This window comes from Desmodus rotundus, chromosome 8 (assembly GCF_022682495.2).
Source record: "Desmodus rotundus isolate HL8 chromosome 8, HLdesRot8A.1, whole genome shotgun sequence".
In the NCBI taxonomy this organism is placed as follows: Eukaryota; Metazoa; Chordata; class Mammalia; order Chiroptera; family Phyllostomidae; genus Desmodus; species Desmodus rotundus.
The window spans coordinates 116962606-116981443 of NC_071394.1; the positions used below are offsets into that span (position 1 = coordinate 116962606).

General features: G+C 43.9%; 1 protein-coding gene across 3 annotated transcripts in view; it reads right to left on the reverse strand.

Annotated features, from left to right (window-relative positions):
* NEK10 (NIMA related kinase 10) overlaps positions 1 to 18838 on the reverse strand; it is a 179862-nt gene that overhangs the window by 146989 nt on the left and 14035 nt on the right. For all 3 annotated transcript variants that reach the window (XM_045199917.3, XM_045199916.3, XM_024565856.4), the window contains exons 4-5: positions 11613 to 11743; positions 9910 to 10008 (exon numbers count right to left, since the gene is read on the reverse strand). In XM_045199917.3, the coding sequence (XP_045055852.2) occupies positions 9910 to 10008; positions 11613 to 11743 (230 nt within the window). The remainder of the gene's footprint in view (positions 1 to 9909; positions 10009 to 11612; positions 11744 to 18838) is intronic.

The following is an 18838-nucleotide window of genomic DNA, read 5'->3' on the forward strand; positions in this document are numbered from 1 at the left end:
GATCCCTGTTTGCCAGACGTTGGGGGACTGGGAAACACACAGCTCAGTGCCACCCGAGAGCTGCGGAAAATAGTGGTGACAGACTGCAACGTCGGCCTCCGTTCACTGCAGCAGCAACTGTGGCCTCGAGGCACAGAGTGACCGGCCCAAGGCTGTGTGGAGGTGCAAGCTGGTGCCTGATGCCCAGGCCAGGGCTCCTGCCTTCCTCCCCCGACCTGGTCCGACACGAGGGGATGACTGAAGAGAAAGTGACTCTTGTTATCAGCCCAGAGGCCGGGGGTCCTTTGAGGCAGCTCTGAAAATCTCGTCTGTCTGCAAAGATAGTGTTTCCCGGGAGGATTATGTCCCAATATAGCATCCACGCAGCAGCGGATTCATAGCAGGCAAATATTTATCCCCTCTTGTGACTGAACTGCTGCCACGGCTTTCACAGGACTATTAATACATGGCAGCGTGATCGGCTCCCGTGGCCTTTGTCTACGACCAGCTGCCATGTCACTTGCAGCATCAGATGCCACCCTCCGCTATCAATGTAAAGAGAAGGAAGCTGGGGTCACGCTGAAAATAGAAAGGGTAATTGGGAGTTCACCTTCTTGTACAGTGGAAGAAACCAACATGTGATGTGAGCGTCCCATGGAAACATCAGTCACAAAGCTGGGATGTTGACTGTTGCATAAAGCTGCAAGTACTGAGATAAAGGAGAGCATCAGGTGGTCTGGGGCTAAGTGAATCCAGGGGCTGATGCAAACACCAGAGGTTTCAACCTAGACCCCCCATTTGCAATGTGCTCCTCTCTGTCTCGCACTCAGAACAAGTAGCAACTTCAGGGTAGGGTGTTACTTAGATTTCCCGTTTCGCGTTGTCGTACTGTTTGCTTTAACACAAACAACAGCAAAACTGCCAATTTTGACTCCAAATGTTAAAGTGGAAGAACTCAAGCCTGTTTCAAAATAAATATTACCTCAAATTCATATGACAGAGCCCTGTTTTTCGGATAGTTGATACAGTAAAATTAACATCAAAATAGAAATTAACTATAAATGAATATTCAAGGAATCTTAACTCATTTGTTCCACTATTCTTAATGGATCTTTGTTCTTCCTCAGTGTCTACCACTAAACCTCACCCAAAACAGGCACCCCATCAGAAGTCCAACCAATGAATTATGCTGGTCCCTAAACTCAAGAGAGACATTGAGCAGAATGGACTGTCTTCTGGGTGTTTCTTATAGATAGTTAATGAAGGTTTCAGAGGCAGAATGCTTTGAAACATTTATTCATCACCTACTAGGAGCCAGGCACAGTTACACACCCAGGGACAAGGGCATGCACTTGTGTTCATGGCGCTTCCTCTAAAGGGAGAAGACCACTGATACACACTCACAGATAAAAACGTGTATCAGGGTGGCCGGTGAAGGACAGCTAAGGTTAACGGTGTAGGGAGACTGGGGATACTGTTTTAGACCAGTCAGAGAAGGGTTCTCTGATCAGACTAGTATCTGAGCAAACTGAGGAGAGAGTCTAGGTCAGAATAGCAGAAGAGTGAAGTATGTCCCTGAGCAGGAGTGCACTGGTTTGTGCCAAGAATGGCAAGGAAGTCGGCAGGCCTGGAGCAGAGCGGGCAAAGACAGAGTGAGAGGAGGTGAAGTCTGAGAGAGGGCAGGAGCCCGACCCCCAGGGCTTTGCAGAATTCAAATAGGGACTTCGGACTTTTTATTCTGGGAAGTCACTGAAGGCTTTAGACAGAGGATGGCCATGATCTGACAGAGTTTGAAAAGATCCTTCTGGATACAGTGTTAGGAACAACACAGGGAGCCAAGGATCAAAACAGGGAGCCGAGTCAGCCCACTGCAATGGGCCAAGCAAGAGAGGATGGCAGCAGAGACTCGGTTAATAGGTGGGAGGAAAAAGCTGAGGGGAGGGCAATGGGGGGAGAAAAATCCAAAGTCCTGCCAGGCATGTTAGCTTTGAGATGCCCAAAGGAGAAGCCCACTGATGACTATATGAAACAAAAGATGAACTGTCAGCAAGACAGATATACTTCCAAGGCACAGTCTCTCAGAACAAAGCTGATAGAGTCATCCTAGAACGGGTGAACTTCCATTACTGGGATCATTTGGAGCCGTGGGAATATGGTTTCCAAATGTGTCTGTCACTTACTGCCCGGCCCTCAGAAGCTCCTGTACCGATGGGAAACTGTCATCTATTGAATTGGCCAGGTTAAAACTGGTTCTGGTTGTTACATGTGGCCCAAGAACAAGCAGCCCTTTCCTGGGAAGGTGGGAACATTTTAATTTCAGGACTGTTACACACCCAAGTGAATGAGTTTTACAAGAAGCACTAGTAACTAGTGAAAAAGAGAGAACATGATTACGGAAGCAATAATTTTTCTATGGTGCAAAACTGAAAATAAACTTTAAATATACTTCGATTAATAAAAGAATCAGGTAATCAGCGAGGCAAAAAAGAAAAGAATGTCACTCAAGATTTGCATCAGGGGGGATATTTTGCCCAGCCGGCCACCACTGGGAGCAGCTGCTTTGCCCAGTTGGTGGTGCTGGAATTATAGAATAACACAACTCATCCAGTCAAAATGGAGGTGTAGGTAAACACACTTTGCCTTCTTGCACAACTACAGAAAAAATTACAACTACACCACACAATAAGTATTACCCAGTACCATCAGAAAATCAAGCTGTATGGGAGTCTGACAACCAAGGATTTAAAGAAGCCACATTCATCCAGACAGGTACAAGGGGAGGAAACATGGAGATGAGCCAAGAGACATGGAGCCACAGTGTGGCACAGAGAGGCGGCAGAACAGGTGGTCTCACATTCATGTGTGGTGGATAAAAATCGGGAAGGATACCTCAGGAGCAAGGGACCCCAGACCCAGCCCAGACCACACAGCCCAAGTTTCCAGCACCAGGAAGGTAAATCCCCATCACTCCCAGCTGTAAAAACCAGTGGGGGTTGGGCGGCAGAAGAAACTGCCAGATTTTTAGGAAACTGCTCGTATAGGGCCCACATGAACCTAGGACTTACGTAGACCCACCCCCTCAGGGATTCAGCCCCAGAGTAACAGCTGGAAGGGAACCAGTCACACACAGGGAGAAAGTGACGTGACTGGAAACAGGGCAAGTGCCAAGAGACAGCTTCTTCCCTGGCAAACCTCCAGAAGCCAAGTAGCAGCACTGTCCCCTTTCTGAGCCCTCCTCCCACGTAGAGCTGCAAATCTGGGAAGCAGATTGCCCCACCCTGGTGATCACCTAAGGCTCTGCCCCACACAATTTACAGGTGCCTTTTCTATTATAGGTCACCCTACTAAGACAGGGAGTCAGAGCAGCTCTACCTAACACACAGAAATGAACACAGGAAGGCTGCCAAATTGAGGAGACAATGAAATATGGTCCAAATGAAAGAACAGAACAGAACTCCAGAAAAAGAACTAAACAAAACAGATAACCAACCTATCAGATGCAGAATTCAAAACACTGGTTGTGTGTTGCTCAAAGAACTCATTGACTATTGCAACAGCACAAAAAAAAAACCCAGGCAGAAATGAAAATTACACTAAATGAATGAAGAACAATCTACAGGAAACTAACAGTGAAGAGGATGAAGCTGAGAATCAAATCAACAGTTTGGAACATAAGTAAGGAAAAAGCATTCAATCAGAACAGCAAGAAGAAAAAAGAATTTTAAAAAAATGAGGATAGGGTAAGTAGCCTCTGAGACATCGCCAAACGTTCCAACATCCAAATCATAGGGGTGCTGGAAGGAGAATAGGAAGAACAAGAAATTGAAAACTTATTTGAAAAAATAAGGAAAGAAAACTTCCCTAGTTTGGTAAAGGAAACAGACATACAAGTCCAGGAAGCACAGAGAGTCCCAAACAAGTTGGACACAGAGGCCCACACCAAGACACATCATAATTAAAATGCTAAAGGTTAAAGATAAAGAGAGAATCTCAAAAGCAGCAAAAGAAAAGCAGACAGTTACCTACAAAGGAGTTCCGATAAGACTGTCAGCTGATTTCTCAAAAGAAACTTTGCAGGCAAGAAGGGACTGGCAAGAAGTATTCAAAGTGATGAAAAGCAAGGACCTACAACCTAGATTGCTCTGTCCAGTAAAGCTATCATTTAGAATGGAAGGGCAGATAAAGTGCTTCCCAGACAAGGCAAAGCTAAAAAGGAGTTCATCATCACTGAGCTATCATCACACAAAATGTTAAAGGGAGTTATTTATGAAAAAGTACAAGATCAAAACTATGAACGTTAAAATGGCAGCAAATTCACAACTATCAACAACTGAATCTAAAAAACAAACTAAGCAAACAACCAGAACAGGAACAGAATCATAGGTATGGAGATCATTTGGAGGGTAATCAGCTGAGAGGAGGAAGGGGGAGGATGGTGGAGATGTCCCTTTATGCAGGGAATAAGAAACATAATGGGTAGGCACAAAATAGACAGAGTGATGTTAAGAACAGTATAGGAAATGGAGAAGCCAAAGAATTTATATGCATGACCCATGGACAAGAACTAAGGTGGGGGAGTGCTGGAGGAAATGGTGGTACCAGGCAGAGGGGCAAAGGGAAAAAATTTGGGACAACTGTAATACTATAATCAATAAAATATATATATTTTTAAAAAGATTTGCTTCAGGACCTTGGGCTTATCCCTGACCTCTCAGCTACCTTATCTATAGGAGGCTAAACTGGATTTTTATTTCAGGATCCATTCCACCTACATCAGTGGATATCATTTTCTGTGCTATATACACACAGGTGTGTGTGTGTGTGTGTGTGTGTGTACATTTTAAGTTTGGGATAAACTCTAAACAATTTTTCAGGGGAAAAAACATGTAGAGCTAGATATTTTTTCCAATTAAGTGATGGGAAAAAGAGGACTCATCATTCACACTTGAGGATTACATGAGATCCTAGGTTCTTAAAGCTTAGTTTATTCCCTTCTACATAAAAAGGTTGTAAAACTCAGAGCAAAAAAGAGACAAAAGGAGATTATAAAGGATATTCACCCAATGATTCAACTCTTAAAAATTCTACTCTGGATAAAAACAGAATAAAATTTTGTATGTTTATAATAATCTCTCATATAAGTGAAGATGAAAAAGCATATAAATAAAAAGATTAGAAGGAAATATAGCAACAGTTAATGTAGCTACTTCTGAGTAATATAGAGGGTAACTTTTCATTTTTTTATAATTTTCTATATATTTCAATTTTTTACAGTGATCAAAACAATTTAATGCAATGAAATTCCACTTTATAAAGACTCTCAGGCCCCATGCTCTTCAGTAAAACCATTGCCTATGGCTTAAGTTGGGGATAAAAGGCCCAGGCTCTGGTCTTCAGAAGCACAGTGTATAGTGGGGAGGAACACAGGCCCAGGGCCACAGGAGGGAGGGAAGGGCAGGGCCAGTTGAGGGGCCAGAAAGTGGAAGATGTGGGGCAGTGTTCTTCAGGTGAGGATGAGCATGGGCCAAGGCTCAGATGTGAGAGGGAATAACTTTTTCCAAAAACAATGAGTGGTTCATTTTGAACTTGGTGAGCCCAAAGGATGCAATGGGAAGGATGAAAATGTAAGGCTAAGAAGGAACAAGATCTCAAGAACACCATCAACCAGCTAAGGAACTGGAGTTTTACCCTGGCTATTAGAAGGTTTTTAATTACCTAAAGACCCAGGCCTGAGACTTCTGAGGACCTTAATGAACCTTTGCCTCTATCCAATTTCTGGGGCTGGGTAGAGACCTCTCTGGGAGGATTTCCCCGTCTGACAGACTTTACCAAGGTGACCAGGCTTCTCTTTTCTTAGGCAAGGAGGAAGCCTTCAAAGGTCCCTGTTGGCCTCTCTACTACCTGATGAGATAAAAATCACAGAAAAGAGCCTGTCTCCATCAATTCATGCATTTGAAGACCTTAATGAGGACATTGAAGACACTGCAGCTGCACCCTAACTTCTAGTCCTCCCCTCTCACCTCCCTGACACAGGGTCTGCATAGCCAATGCTGAGGGTCAGATGAAGGGCAAAGGAAGAGTCACTCGCAGCAGACATATGCCCTACAGTAGACAGGGACAGCCAAGGTCTGAGTAGTAAACAAGCAACTACACAGGTGCTCTTGGTGAGAGGCATCTGTGAGGTTCCCAGGGCACTTCTCATAGCATTGCTAAGGAGAATGTGAAGTTTGGGCCAGGCGGTGTTCTTTATAGAAGATTCTCTTTTAACTGAAGTTAGAGAACCTAGGACATCTTCACCTTTATAAAAATTACAGGAAGGGGATGAGGGGATATTCTGGTGATTCTAGATAAAAAGTATCAGGAAGAGGTCAGTTAAAAGAACTCATTTTAAAATAACACCAAATTTCAATAAGCATGTCCTCAGGTGAGGGTTTTAAAAATTAAGGAATAAATAACACCAAATTTCACATTAAATAGGGGTATGATTCCATTTAAATATTATCTTAAAAATAAATTATAAACCAAGACATAGTTTAGCCCACATGTAGCAAAATTTAAGTTATAACTGTAACTCGAGAAAGAAGCAGGAAGAGGTTCTGCTGACATCCTTCAGCATACTTTTTCTGGCAAAATCATGTAACATGATCCAATATCCTTGAATTCACTTTTGACTTTCGCAGTATAAAATGGTTCATTTTTGCAAGTATGTTAGAAAGATTCATCATTTTTTCCTAGTGGCATTTCCTGACCTTTGTTATTTAAAATATTTTTTTTGAAGTTCTAGTTTTTCATCTTCCTTCTTAATACCCTCTTCTTCAATTCAAAGTTACTTTCAGGAACTCCATACAATTCTACATCTTTAGCCAGATTCACAACTTCATTTCACAAGTAGGTTGTGTTATATTTGCATAGTATTAGAGAATCTTCACGTTGTCTGGCACTCAGCAAGGAATAAGCCAACGGAGAGGGAGCTCAGAGGAATGGATAAACAGAAGGGATATCTGAGTAGAGGTCAGTTTATAAGGGGTCAGTTAACTGGGAAATATGTCAATTTGGGGACAACTTCTACTTCTCTACAAAACCTCATGACAACCTCCTCTTGGACACCAAGCACTCTCTGCACTTTCTTTGTAACGTCCTCCAGATAAGATAAAACAGCAGACTCCACTATAGACAAATGATGTTCTGGCAGAAATAAAAGTTGGAAGATCACGAATTGCTCCCATGCTTTGCCACACGTCAAGACTCAGCACCGTGTGTGACCAGGAGTAAACTGAGATTCAGAGGCGATACTTTGCTTGGCCTTTGAGATCTGCCATGAGGTGTTTACAGCGTTACCTTATCTGACTCTGGATTAACAAGTCCTGTTTCAGAGGCTGCCCAACAATCTCATTTCTGAGAACAAGGCAATATCACGGGTCAATCTTAGGAAAAGAACCCAGAAAAGAGGCACCTAGAACTGTGGGTTAGGGAGAGACTGCAGTTGGGGACAGAGGAATAGTAGAGGAATGACAAGAACAACATCGACTGGGCATAAATCAAGAGAGGAGCTGGAAGGGCTCACACTCCTCTAAATTCCCAATCAGCCATACTCAGGGTAAAACGGAATGGCGTAACATCCTGAAAACGCCAATCTTCTCTACCGCCAGGAGTGGACCAAAGTCCGTGCCCCCAATTTCATCCAGCCTTTGATGGTCTCTACATAAATAGTTTCTTTTCCCACATTTTCCTTTATATTTGGGTAGCAAATAACTGTTTGGCTGTCCAGGGTAGACTCTGAGTCCCTAGAAAGAAAGAGACCACACACCCTATTAAACCTTGTATTTTCGCCCACTCTTCCTTCTCCACCATTTGCTCTGCCTCTCTTCCTTGCATATAGTAGATGCTCAACAATATGTGTATTGAATTGAATCCAAGTCTTCCAGACAACATTAACTCTGATGTTCACAAAGAAAAGGCATAGTAAACCATACCAGAAAAGATCCTAAGATGTAATTCTTCAATAAGTCTAAAGTTAGAGGGAAAAGGAAAAAAAAAAGATAGTCTGGACAACTTACCAAGGTTATCTGGTGTGAGAAACAATAGAAGACCTTTAGACTAAAGTCCTTTTCACCCACCTCTGCTTTTAGAATAGAACTGAACACATCAATCTGTCAGCAGCCAAAGGATGATATAAAAGGATATTCTTGCTGTTTAACATTCCTAAATTCCTTCTCATACTATGAAAGCAAAAAGATCTATAATCCTCTCTTTCTGGTTTGAAGATTTCCAGGCACTGCTCATATTGCAAGCCAGAACGCCATCCAATATAAGATGCCTCATTAATCACTAAGAATTTAAAAAGGTCCTGACAAGGGATCTCTTGACTGCAGAATTGTTAAGATCTTTTTCAACTGTTGGATGCCAACCCTTACCCAATTGTTCTCCATAACAATATCTGCTTCTAGTGCCTTCAGTGTAGGGACACAGTGAGGTCTTTACGTCTCTAATACAGGAAATCTGCTTCTTTTCCCAAAGTAGCAACCTGACAAACAGCCTATTAAACATCCCTTGAAGAATCCATGATAGTTGTCATCAAATCATATTCAAGAACTTCATTTTCTAATCGCATTACAGGCTTAATTATTCTGCTACTAATCATTGTCCTACCCTGTTCAAGCTCAAGAAAATCAATCCAGGACAACTTTAGGTCCTTTGCATGTTCATTAATCTTTCAACAATCTTTGCATATATTTTCAAGAACTAAGCATGGACCCAATTACATAGCCTTAGTAAGGATTCTAGGCTTCTTGTGACATCTGAGTTAGTGTAATAATCTTCTGTTTAAATCAAGTACAAAGGAATGACAGATGCTGTCCCAATCCTCGACTGCTTTCACTGTCTGGTACTTAAATACACAATACTAAGAACCCCATTCAAAGGATCTAATCGTTAGGCCACCACTTATGCAGGTATTTAGTAGCTGATTCATCATGGAGGATCCATTAGTGTGATATTCCACTGGACCAAGTCAGAGCTTCATTTCAATCAAGGTCTTACATTATTAATATCACTCCTGCTTTCCAGAATAAGAGTAATTTTTTTCTCATCTCATGGGGAGAGAAATCAGATATCTCAGTCAAGTCTCAAAGTCATGGGGAAGATTCAAAGTTTCCACAGGCAACACTGGTGTGGAGAGGGTCTGGATCTCCCAGGAAGAGCAGAAGACCAGGTCCGACCCGGACTGACTGTTGGGAGCCCCCTTCACATCTCACAGCAGCGGACCCAGGTCTCGCTGCAAGCAGGCCAGAACGGAAGGAAATTTCAATCCTGACTGCAACCCAGCAGCAGTCAATGGCTCACCCAAACCCCCCAATACCTGTGGGAGAAAATCTAGAGAACTTGATAACTCTTCCTTCTCTACAGTCCCACACTGCACCTGTGTACAGAGTAGGGCAAGCAAAGGAAAGAGCATTTGATTTGGTCCTGGGATGAAAGGTCGTCACCGGGCTGCAAGTGGACATTACACACCCACCCTTTCACCAAGGCGCAGGCTGGGGCAGCCCATGGTGTCAGTCCTTGCATAGATGACAAAAGTGGACTGTGAAGACGTTGCCATGTGGTACCCACATCTCTCTCGTAAGGACCCAGACAGTGACCTCCTCCTGAGCATCCAAACTCAAGACAAGGAAAATAGTGTAATTTCGGTGTTTCTCATTTTACCTTATTTATCATAAAATTCCACTAACTTCAGTAGTTAACCAGAATGATTTTAATGAGATCATCTTCAATGCCTATTTATCCCTCTTCTCCTAAATGGCCTTTGCTCTATTTCATCCTTTAAATATGTTATATTCAGTCTTGTAAACTGCTTCGAACCCCATGCTAGGGACAGATAAAATATGGCATTCTTCGGTAAAGGTCTGCTTGTCTCTCCTGGGACCATCTTACCTGCATATGAGTCTGTTTTTCACCAAGGCTGTAAAGATCTCCTGAAATAGTTTATGCTGGGGATGCTGGCTGAAATTCCTCTCATTCTTGTAGTTTATGCTGAGATGAAAGAAACAGAACAGTATTTTATGACAAAAATTATTTAGGCAGCTTCAAAGTTACCAAAGAAAGATCACCTGTATTCATGCAAATTTGTTGAAGGATTCTTGGATATTAATACATTGCCAAAGGCAATTATCAGTTGTTAAAATAGGAAATAGGAATTCAGTCATAAAGCTAATAGTAATGATTACTGTGAAGCATATATATTTCATTTTAGCACATTAACTAAATTATGCCCCTGCAAACACTTAACAGCTAAAACTGGTCAGAGGAAGGAAGAGGGTACATGGAGAGAAAAATGACCAGGGCACATTATCGGGACAGCTGCGCAACAGGCGGAGAATCGCCTCCCTTCACTTTCCACCCACTATGACCTCATTGGTGCTATGGCCATTAACCCGGGGGACTGTCATACACATTTCCTTGTAGACAAAAGGGGTTTATTAAACATCATCTACACTGCATCACCTGTGAGCTTTTGCGGTTGCTGATTGATTGTGTGTGTGTGTGTGTGTTTAACAAAGTCTTGGGATGGTCCAGTTTTGGCTTTTTTTTCTGATATTACAGCCATTAAAGAGGTTAAAAATACCCCAAAACATTCCACTTCAAAACTGGGAGAGGATAAGTAATAATGTACCAAAGGGTCACGTTGCTACAGGATATATGATACAAAATTTTTGTTAAAGAAGACCAATTTTAATAAGGTCTAAGTTGTAATTACATAAACACGCCACCTCAAGGGCAGCCTCTGGACCCTTGTTCTGCCATCTGTGCCGTTCTGCCTTCGCAGGTATCAGTGGGCAGTGGGTCCCCAGCCTGGTTAGGTGAGGGTGTAATGGTGTCTTAGTTCATGGACACTGGTAGACTGAATGCGTAACAATTGTTAAAGAATTTAGTGTTCCTCACTAAAACTATATTTTAAAAATATGAACTCATAAAATGACAGGAAAATAAAATCCAAGCCAAATAAGTAACTGGTCATTCTAGAACATTCATACTGATATTTCATGCCATTCACTACTGACGGGGCATGCCAGATGACCTTGGCGCATTGTAAAACTGACCGGACCAGCTCCTGAAAGGGGCGTGGCCCATGAGAATGTGCAGCTAGAAGGTCTACATGGCAACAGCAGAGATAAACATGGACAGACACTTTCGATGTGAAAGGTGAGGTGCGATCCCTTCATCTGAAAACCTCGGTGGTTTTGGCAGCCACCATCTGTAGCCACCACACCTGTCCACAGCAATGGGCTCTTCTATTTCTCCTCATCACTAGCGAGGTATGAAGAGACCAAAAGCTGAAGACAAAGCCTGGCATCAGCCTGGCAAGGTCAGCAACGTGGAACCACTTCCTCATGGAGCAAATGCCAAATGCGTGTCATTTGTCCTCAATGTGTCCTGAAGCTCCTCCCAGTCAGTTTCACCGGCAGCCAAAAGTCTTATTTATACACTATTTCTGGGAATGGTGTAAACACTAACTAAAATTATTAAGAATCCTTAATGTAAATTTTAAAATAGGTTTTAAATTTTAGCTTCCATGATAAAGCTTTGGGCTAATTAGAATAGGTTACTAAAAGCAAGGGAAATCCTGGATTTCTTACCTAAAATTTTCAAGTTCAACAGCTTCTGTGGACTCGTGCCACTGACCCCGCGCCCTGTGTCCACCATCCTTGATGGCAGGCTCAGACTTCGTCATGCTATTTTGGGCACTATCGAAGTTAATGGCTGGAAGCTACAGAAATAGAAGCACAGAGTACATGAGGGTAACAATTCAGCACAGGATAAAGAAAGTAACAAAATGGGGGAGGGGGGAGAGACAAGTCTTTTTTCAAACCAATAGTTAACAAGCTAGCTGTGTCAAACGGAGGGCTTTTCCCAGATTTAATCGCCTTTGGCAAACATTTACTCTCTCGACCTTAGACTACTTCATTTTTCTTTACACCTAGTAATACCATCTGTCATATCTTACAGTTAGTTATGTATTTGCAGCCTCCTTTAATTAAAGTGTCAGCCGGAAATGAGCAGAAACTGGTCTGTTTCTGTTCGACGCTGTATCCCCAGCACCTCGAACAGTGCTGGGGATACGGGTCTGGGCGAGGCCTAGGCATTATAGGACATTTGGAAGTTTCCCAGGCAACTCAAATGTGCAACCAGAAGAGAGAGTTTGGGGATCCAGCTAGAACACTCTGGTATAGAGTGGCCCCGAACCGAGGGGTCACCATTTGTTCCTTCCATTCATTTGTTCTTCAACATTTACCAATCACACACGCCACTTGCCAGGTGTTAGGGATATAAAGATAAAGAAGATTCTGTCCTGGCTGGTGTGGCTCAGTGCACTGAGTGCTGGCCTGTGAACCAAGGGGTTGCTGGTTTGATTCCCAGTCAGGTCACATGCCTGGGTTGCGGGCCAGGTCCCCTGGTGCAGGGCACCGGGGCAGGCAAGAGGCAACCAAACATTGATGTTTCATCCCCTCTCTTTCTTCTTCCCTTCCCCTCTCTCTAAAAATAAATATATAAAATCTTTTTAAAAAAGATAAAGAAGATTCTATCACTTCTAATTGGTCTGAACATCATGAAAATACATTATAGAATTCACCATAAGAAAAGTACAATGTGCTTCAATCAACTACAGCTTGAGCATGTTCCATTTATAATGTGAACCGGTAATATTTACATAAGTTCTCAAGTTATCAGCATTCAAATAGTTTCACTTACCAAATATTTACCTACAAATGGGGTGACCTTGAGAACTGTTTCTTGTAACACAGTCAAGCTGAGCATATAGCAAACAAGTAGCCTATTCTTTCCCAAGTACAAAGGATGTTCTATAATTAGCTCATTTACTGCATATGAAGTAAGTAGAGCATAATATAACAAAATAAAGGATTCAATTTTCAGGAAATTGTTCCATTCTACGTATTATAGTTATCAAAAACAAGCTACAAGATGTTGTACTTGGCCCATTCCATCAAAATCTTTGACAGAAATCTGCATGAAGACATTTCCTTATCCAAAGAGAATACGTCTGACCTCCCATAGGGCAGGCAGCTTATAGAACAATGCATTATAATAAGGATATTGTTCAATATCTAGCAAAAAAACCCCACAAAAACAAAAACCTTAGAATCCTTCTTCATCATATGCTAGTCATAGTTGAATTCTCTCAAAATATTAATAAATCTTTCGCCCTATAAAACAGGATATCGTCCCGTGGCAGGTGTAGATTGGCGCACTAAGGTAAGTACCATTTCACAGAAGAGACATGTGAGGCACAGGGGGGCTAAGTGACTTGCCTAAGGATCGCACAGCCAGCAAGGGACAGAGATGGGACTCAATTCCAGACAATCCCCCTCCCTCTCCAACATTCTCAGTCCTCCAACACCTATCTCTGTATCTCCAACGATGAGAAACCCTCTTAAGTCATCCCACTTGCTTTGCAGAGTTCTACTGTCAGCCAGGGATTCCCTTGTACTGAGATGAACATCTGTCTGCCTGTGTCGTGTCCGTCTCCTAGTCCAGCATCACCGCCTTCCACAATATTTGAAAGAACCCAGTTGCTTCTTTAAACATGTCAGGTGACTCGTACTGGAGGCCTCCCCAGACTCCATGCTGTGAGGACAAACAACCTGTGCAGAGACCTTCCGCCACCTTGCCGGCCTTGTGAAGTGAGCCCCCTGGAGGCGGGCCCGCCAGCCCCAGGTGATGTTGACAGGACCACAGCCTGGCTGACACCTGACTGCAGCCCCATCAGAAACAGGGGCCAGGACCATCCAGGCACGCTGCTTTGAATTCATGACCCACAGAATGGGTGAGGGACCATAAATGACCACTGTCTCTTTAAACCACTAAGTTTTATAATGATTTGCTATGCAGTATTTGATGACGAATCCACCATTGAATAAAATAAGAACCCACAAGTCCATACAATATAAATAAATGAATAAATAAACAAAAAGTAAAATAAAACACACCCCAAGTTCCGGCTACCATTAAACTGGTCACCCACCCCGGAGAGGACCGCGGGTTTGACCTGTCCGTGCCTGGGCTTGTGCTGCAGGCTGTAACTCCTGATCGCCTTTCAGGATTCAGCTCCAACAGCCTCCTGCGGAGCACCTGCCCAAGCATTCCGGGTGGAGCTGTTCACTCACTCCCTGGTGGCATTCCGTGCTGGTCTCTCCTATAGCGCTTATCACGGGTTAGTGCGATGTCTAGTACACATCAGCCTCCTCGAATCTGACCTCCCCAGGGCAGCATCACATCTGTCTATCTTCGTGTTCCCAGCTCCTCTCACAGAGCCTGGCACATAGTACGTGTTCAAATGTGAAGCTGTTGAATGAACGCTCACTTTGTCCCCCGTCTCTTTGCTAAGCTGATTCATCTAGCAAATTACCTGCAGCGGAGTCCATCCATTGGCATGTTTGTGGCAGACACATCATTTGCCAGATGATGTGGGAGACACTGGCTGTAAGTAAGCAGGTGGGCCCTGGCCTCTGCCCTCAGGGAGTTTACGGACCCAGGAGGGCAGAGGAGGGGTTACACTAGCATAAGAACAAGCTGCAAAATTAGCGAACAAAAGTTTGTTGTGGTGGAAAGTAAAGGTAATAGGGTGGGCCATGGATCAGGATGCTAGGCAGATTTTTACACAGTCTAGAGGTGGAGAAAAACTATGTGCTTTACAAACTCAAAATCACCTGAGTGGCCTGAATAATATGAGTGGAATGGAGAGAGACCAGCGAATGAAGGAAAGGGCCCTCCTGAAGGTTTGACCATGCCACTTCTGCTTAGAAAGTACAACACTCCCTGTTGCTTATGGATCAAGTACATTTGTAGATGGCCTCCAGGCACTGCACAATTTCTTCTAGCTTTATTTACCACTACTTCCAATAGAAATGTCTAACCACCATTTCGCTCCAAAGCTTGTTATTTTCTTTCCTTCAGATATCTCATTATTTTATTCACTTCACCTAGAATGTCTTTCCCATCAGTTCTACTGATGGAAAACTGGCCCACTTTTCAAGAACCCTCTCCTTCCCTGTGACTCAAACTGAAAGTTGGCTTCTTCAATTCCCCCAAAATCCATATGCCCACTGCCTGCACCAATCACACAGGATTCAAGTCCTGCCACGTCATGGACCGGAATTGGCTTCCCTGTGCGTGGTCTGTCAGACCGCAAGAACTGTGCCTTACACTTTTTCTTTCCACAGCATCTTTCGAAACCTCTTCTGTTTCTAAGGTTTTTGACGGACCTGTAATGAACTGATTTTTTTCTTCTTTTTTTTATTGCAAACCAATTTCTCAGGTCTCTACGATTTTACATGTAGGGAGAAAATCGAAATTCCAGCTCTAGGCAGATAACTTCAGGATTTGTGAAAACCTCTGGTGAAATGTCCCACCAACTCTGTAACAACCCTGGAGCAATTCTTCTCCTTGAATTATTTGGTTTCACTGGGTGATGATTATTCCAACCCTTCTTATGAGGACGGTGGGGGCCTCCATCTGCCTCAGCGTGTGTCTGCCCCTGCCTCTGTCACACTGTGGGACTGTCCTACACAACAGCAGACTCTGCTGTGGTGAAGAGCAAACAGGACCAACAGCGAAAGTACAACACGGGAACACAAGGAAACAGTGAGGAAAGTGGCTGGGCTCATTAGAGATGCAGACGAAGGATGTCAGTTCTTGCAATTCTCTGCCCAAACCCACAAAGTAGATTTTCTCTGCACTGGTTAATTGGCCATCTTGGCCCGTATGCGAATAACAGGCCAGGACTTGCTGGACTAGACATTCAGGTGAGTGGGCCTTAATCCCAGCCTTCCCTTTTCAAACCGGCTGCTCCTGAAGCAGGGTGCAGCCAAGAGGAGGGCCCCAAGAAGGGATTTGTGATGGGGTCCAGGACTCAGGGTGTCCAGGAAATATTAGAAAAATGTATGTAGGATGTCCTCACCCCCACAAGCCTGAGCCAGGGGGGATGGGACACATGGAACAGGGCCATTCAGAGCTGTTTTGGGTAGCAAGAGCTTTGCGGCTAACCCCTGGCGCAGTCACTTAACATATCTATAACCTTTAACTGGTTTCATGGATATGTTAAATAGCTGTGGCCCTGCTTTGAGCCAGGGAGATGGGAGTGACTTCCACCCAAGATGGGTCTGGGAAGCAACTCCCCCTGGTTACAGGGCCTGCGTGAGAGCGTGGAGATGATTGGTTCCACACCATGGGGCCACACCTGCCCAGACTTACTATGGCAGCCCAGTAAAGCTGGAAGAATACGGGGATGCTGGCAGGTGTAGCTGACTGTAGGAGGAGTCAGAAATGGGGCTGCAAAGGAAGATGGGCACTGGGATTTAAACCTAGGCCCGGCAGCCATAGAGTGGAGGAGACCACACGGCTCCAAAGTAAATGGAGGAGACCACGCGGCTCCAAAGTAAATGGGGAGGAGACCATGCGGCTCTGAAGGAAGGAGTAGACCACGTGGCTCTGAAGCAAGTAGATAGATAGAGGTCCATGTGGTTCTGAAGTGGGGAAAAGGACCACGCGGTTCTGAAGGAGAGTAGAGAGGACCACGTGGTTTTGGAGTGCTTCTTTTTGCCACTTGGCTTAGGCAGCAGGAGAGACTTTGCAGCCATAAAGAAAGGGGAGAGAGGACTCTTGCTGCTGGGCCATGAGAAGGTGCCACATGGCTTTGGATTAACTGGAGATTGCAGCAGCCACACAGCTGATGGTGCCGGGAGCCTGAATCACGGACTTCTACTTCTTTTCCTGAGACACGGTACCCCGGACTGGGCACAGGAAGAGGGAAGGACTGTGCATCTGTGGGTATTCTAAAGGACTTTAGTATCTTATTGAAGACATTAGGTCATTATTCTAAGTTTGTGTAACTTTTAAATAAACAATTCCTTTCCTTTTCACCAGTCTCTGGCATTGAGAGACGTCTTTCCTCTGGCGGCGGGCATTTCAAACCTAGCAGGTGGGCGTGGGGGAAGGAACCTCCAGAGACAGAAAGGGGGATCCTTCTGTAATAATTTATCGTGAACCACCCCCCCCCCCGCTTGCTCTGTAACACTCAGAGTCTCAGAGCCAAAGTGGGGCCCGCTTCCACATTTCGATGGGCAGTTCTGCCGGACTCCGACTCTACTTTGCTCCCAACCCTTGTTTTTCTTTCTTCTTCGGCCCCGGTTTTAGTTAATGGAAGCCTGCCACACTTCATGTAGCTTTAGACGTCTCCTCACACTCTTTCTGGAACAAGCAAGATATAAATAAATTCTTGCTTTATTCTCTCCAATATCTTTCTTCTCCTCTAAATGTCTCTCTACACTATTTTATGGAAAGGAGAATAGGGTGTTCAGAGTCAGATTTATTATTTTAAAATCAAAAATGCTTGAACGTTTTATAAACAGAATTAGGAACGAGTTTTGTGAACCTCAGGACCTGCACATAGTTGCAAATAGTTATTTTCACTTTTTTCTTAGAACCATCTCCCTTCTCAATAATTCAAACATCCCAAATATGCATTTTTGTGCATGTGAAATGTTTTACAAAAAGATATGCCATATGAACTTGTCAGACAACAGACCGCAAATTCTAAAACTGGTTAAGGGGGAGGAGGACTATTAAACACTTAACTAAGCCGGCCAGGTGGTGAAAGGGGACACAATAGACCCAGTGAGCATGAGCTTCGATGTTGGGAAATTACAGCCCAAAACCACCATTGCTGATTCTTTTACCCTGGCTAGAGGGTTATCATACACGCTTACATGGTAACCCAGTTCTTAAGACACAATTCAGTTTGGCAAAAACTAACCGAGAACTCATGGAAGAGAGGATACAGTGAAGCAGAGGCAAAAGCCAAAGTTGCTGGCATTGGGAAACCTGTCATCTTGCCAGGAAATTAGCCATGTGGACAACTGTTTCCAAAACAAGGGAGAAAAGAATGCTACGAGTGCAAGAGGATGCTCTCAGGAGAGAGGGGTTCGCGTCTAGAATGGAAGACAAAGGAAAGCTTTCTGTGGAGGTGGCATCGTTAGATTTGAGTCTTGGAAATAAGTAAGGTTTTATAGGAAAGAAATTGGGAGAAGGCAATAGCAAATAAAAAGAAGTCCAACATTATGCTAACATCTCACAGTGAAAGAGAATGGAAACTACCCCTAAAACTGCACGCTGAGTCATCCATCCTGCTTCCCTTACTAAGAAAGAATGAGCTGGATTCGGGGCAATCACTCCCGCAGGTTGTGGGCAGTGAGCCAGGAGGATACCTAAAGGGCAAGAGTGACTGCTGGAACAGGTAGAGAAGAGGAAAGGAGTTCCTGGTGGGGCGGGGGGCGGGTAGTGTGTTAATAACAGAGGAGAAGGAACTGACAGGAGAAAATGTATTTTAAGGCCACATTTACTCCGAATCAATGCTTATTCAGCTGGCTTTGGGACTATACATCATTTAATTTCCCAAGTCATTGAAAAGGTATCTCAGTGGTTAGAAGCACACATTGCAGAGAGGCAGTGTGTGGGTTCAGATCTGTATCCTACCATTAGCTGTCTGCATGGTCTTGCGAAAGTCACCTAACCTCTGTGTGCCTCTCCGGCTCCTAATCTGTAAAAGTGGGAGCTTTGGTTATTATGCAGGGCAATGCAGGGAGAGCACCAGGCACATGGTAAGTGCGCCCTAAAATGAGCTATCACTATTTGACCTTTTATGCCATCAAATCATTAGAAAGTCATTCTCTACTATAAATAAATGATAAACAATGCTGGAATCTTTAGGCAAGTTTGGTTGCTACAACAAAGGCCACCACATGAGCTCTTAAAAACACGGAACGAGAACAGCAACATTGGAGCCGTG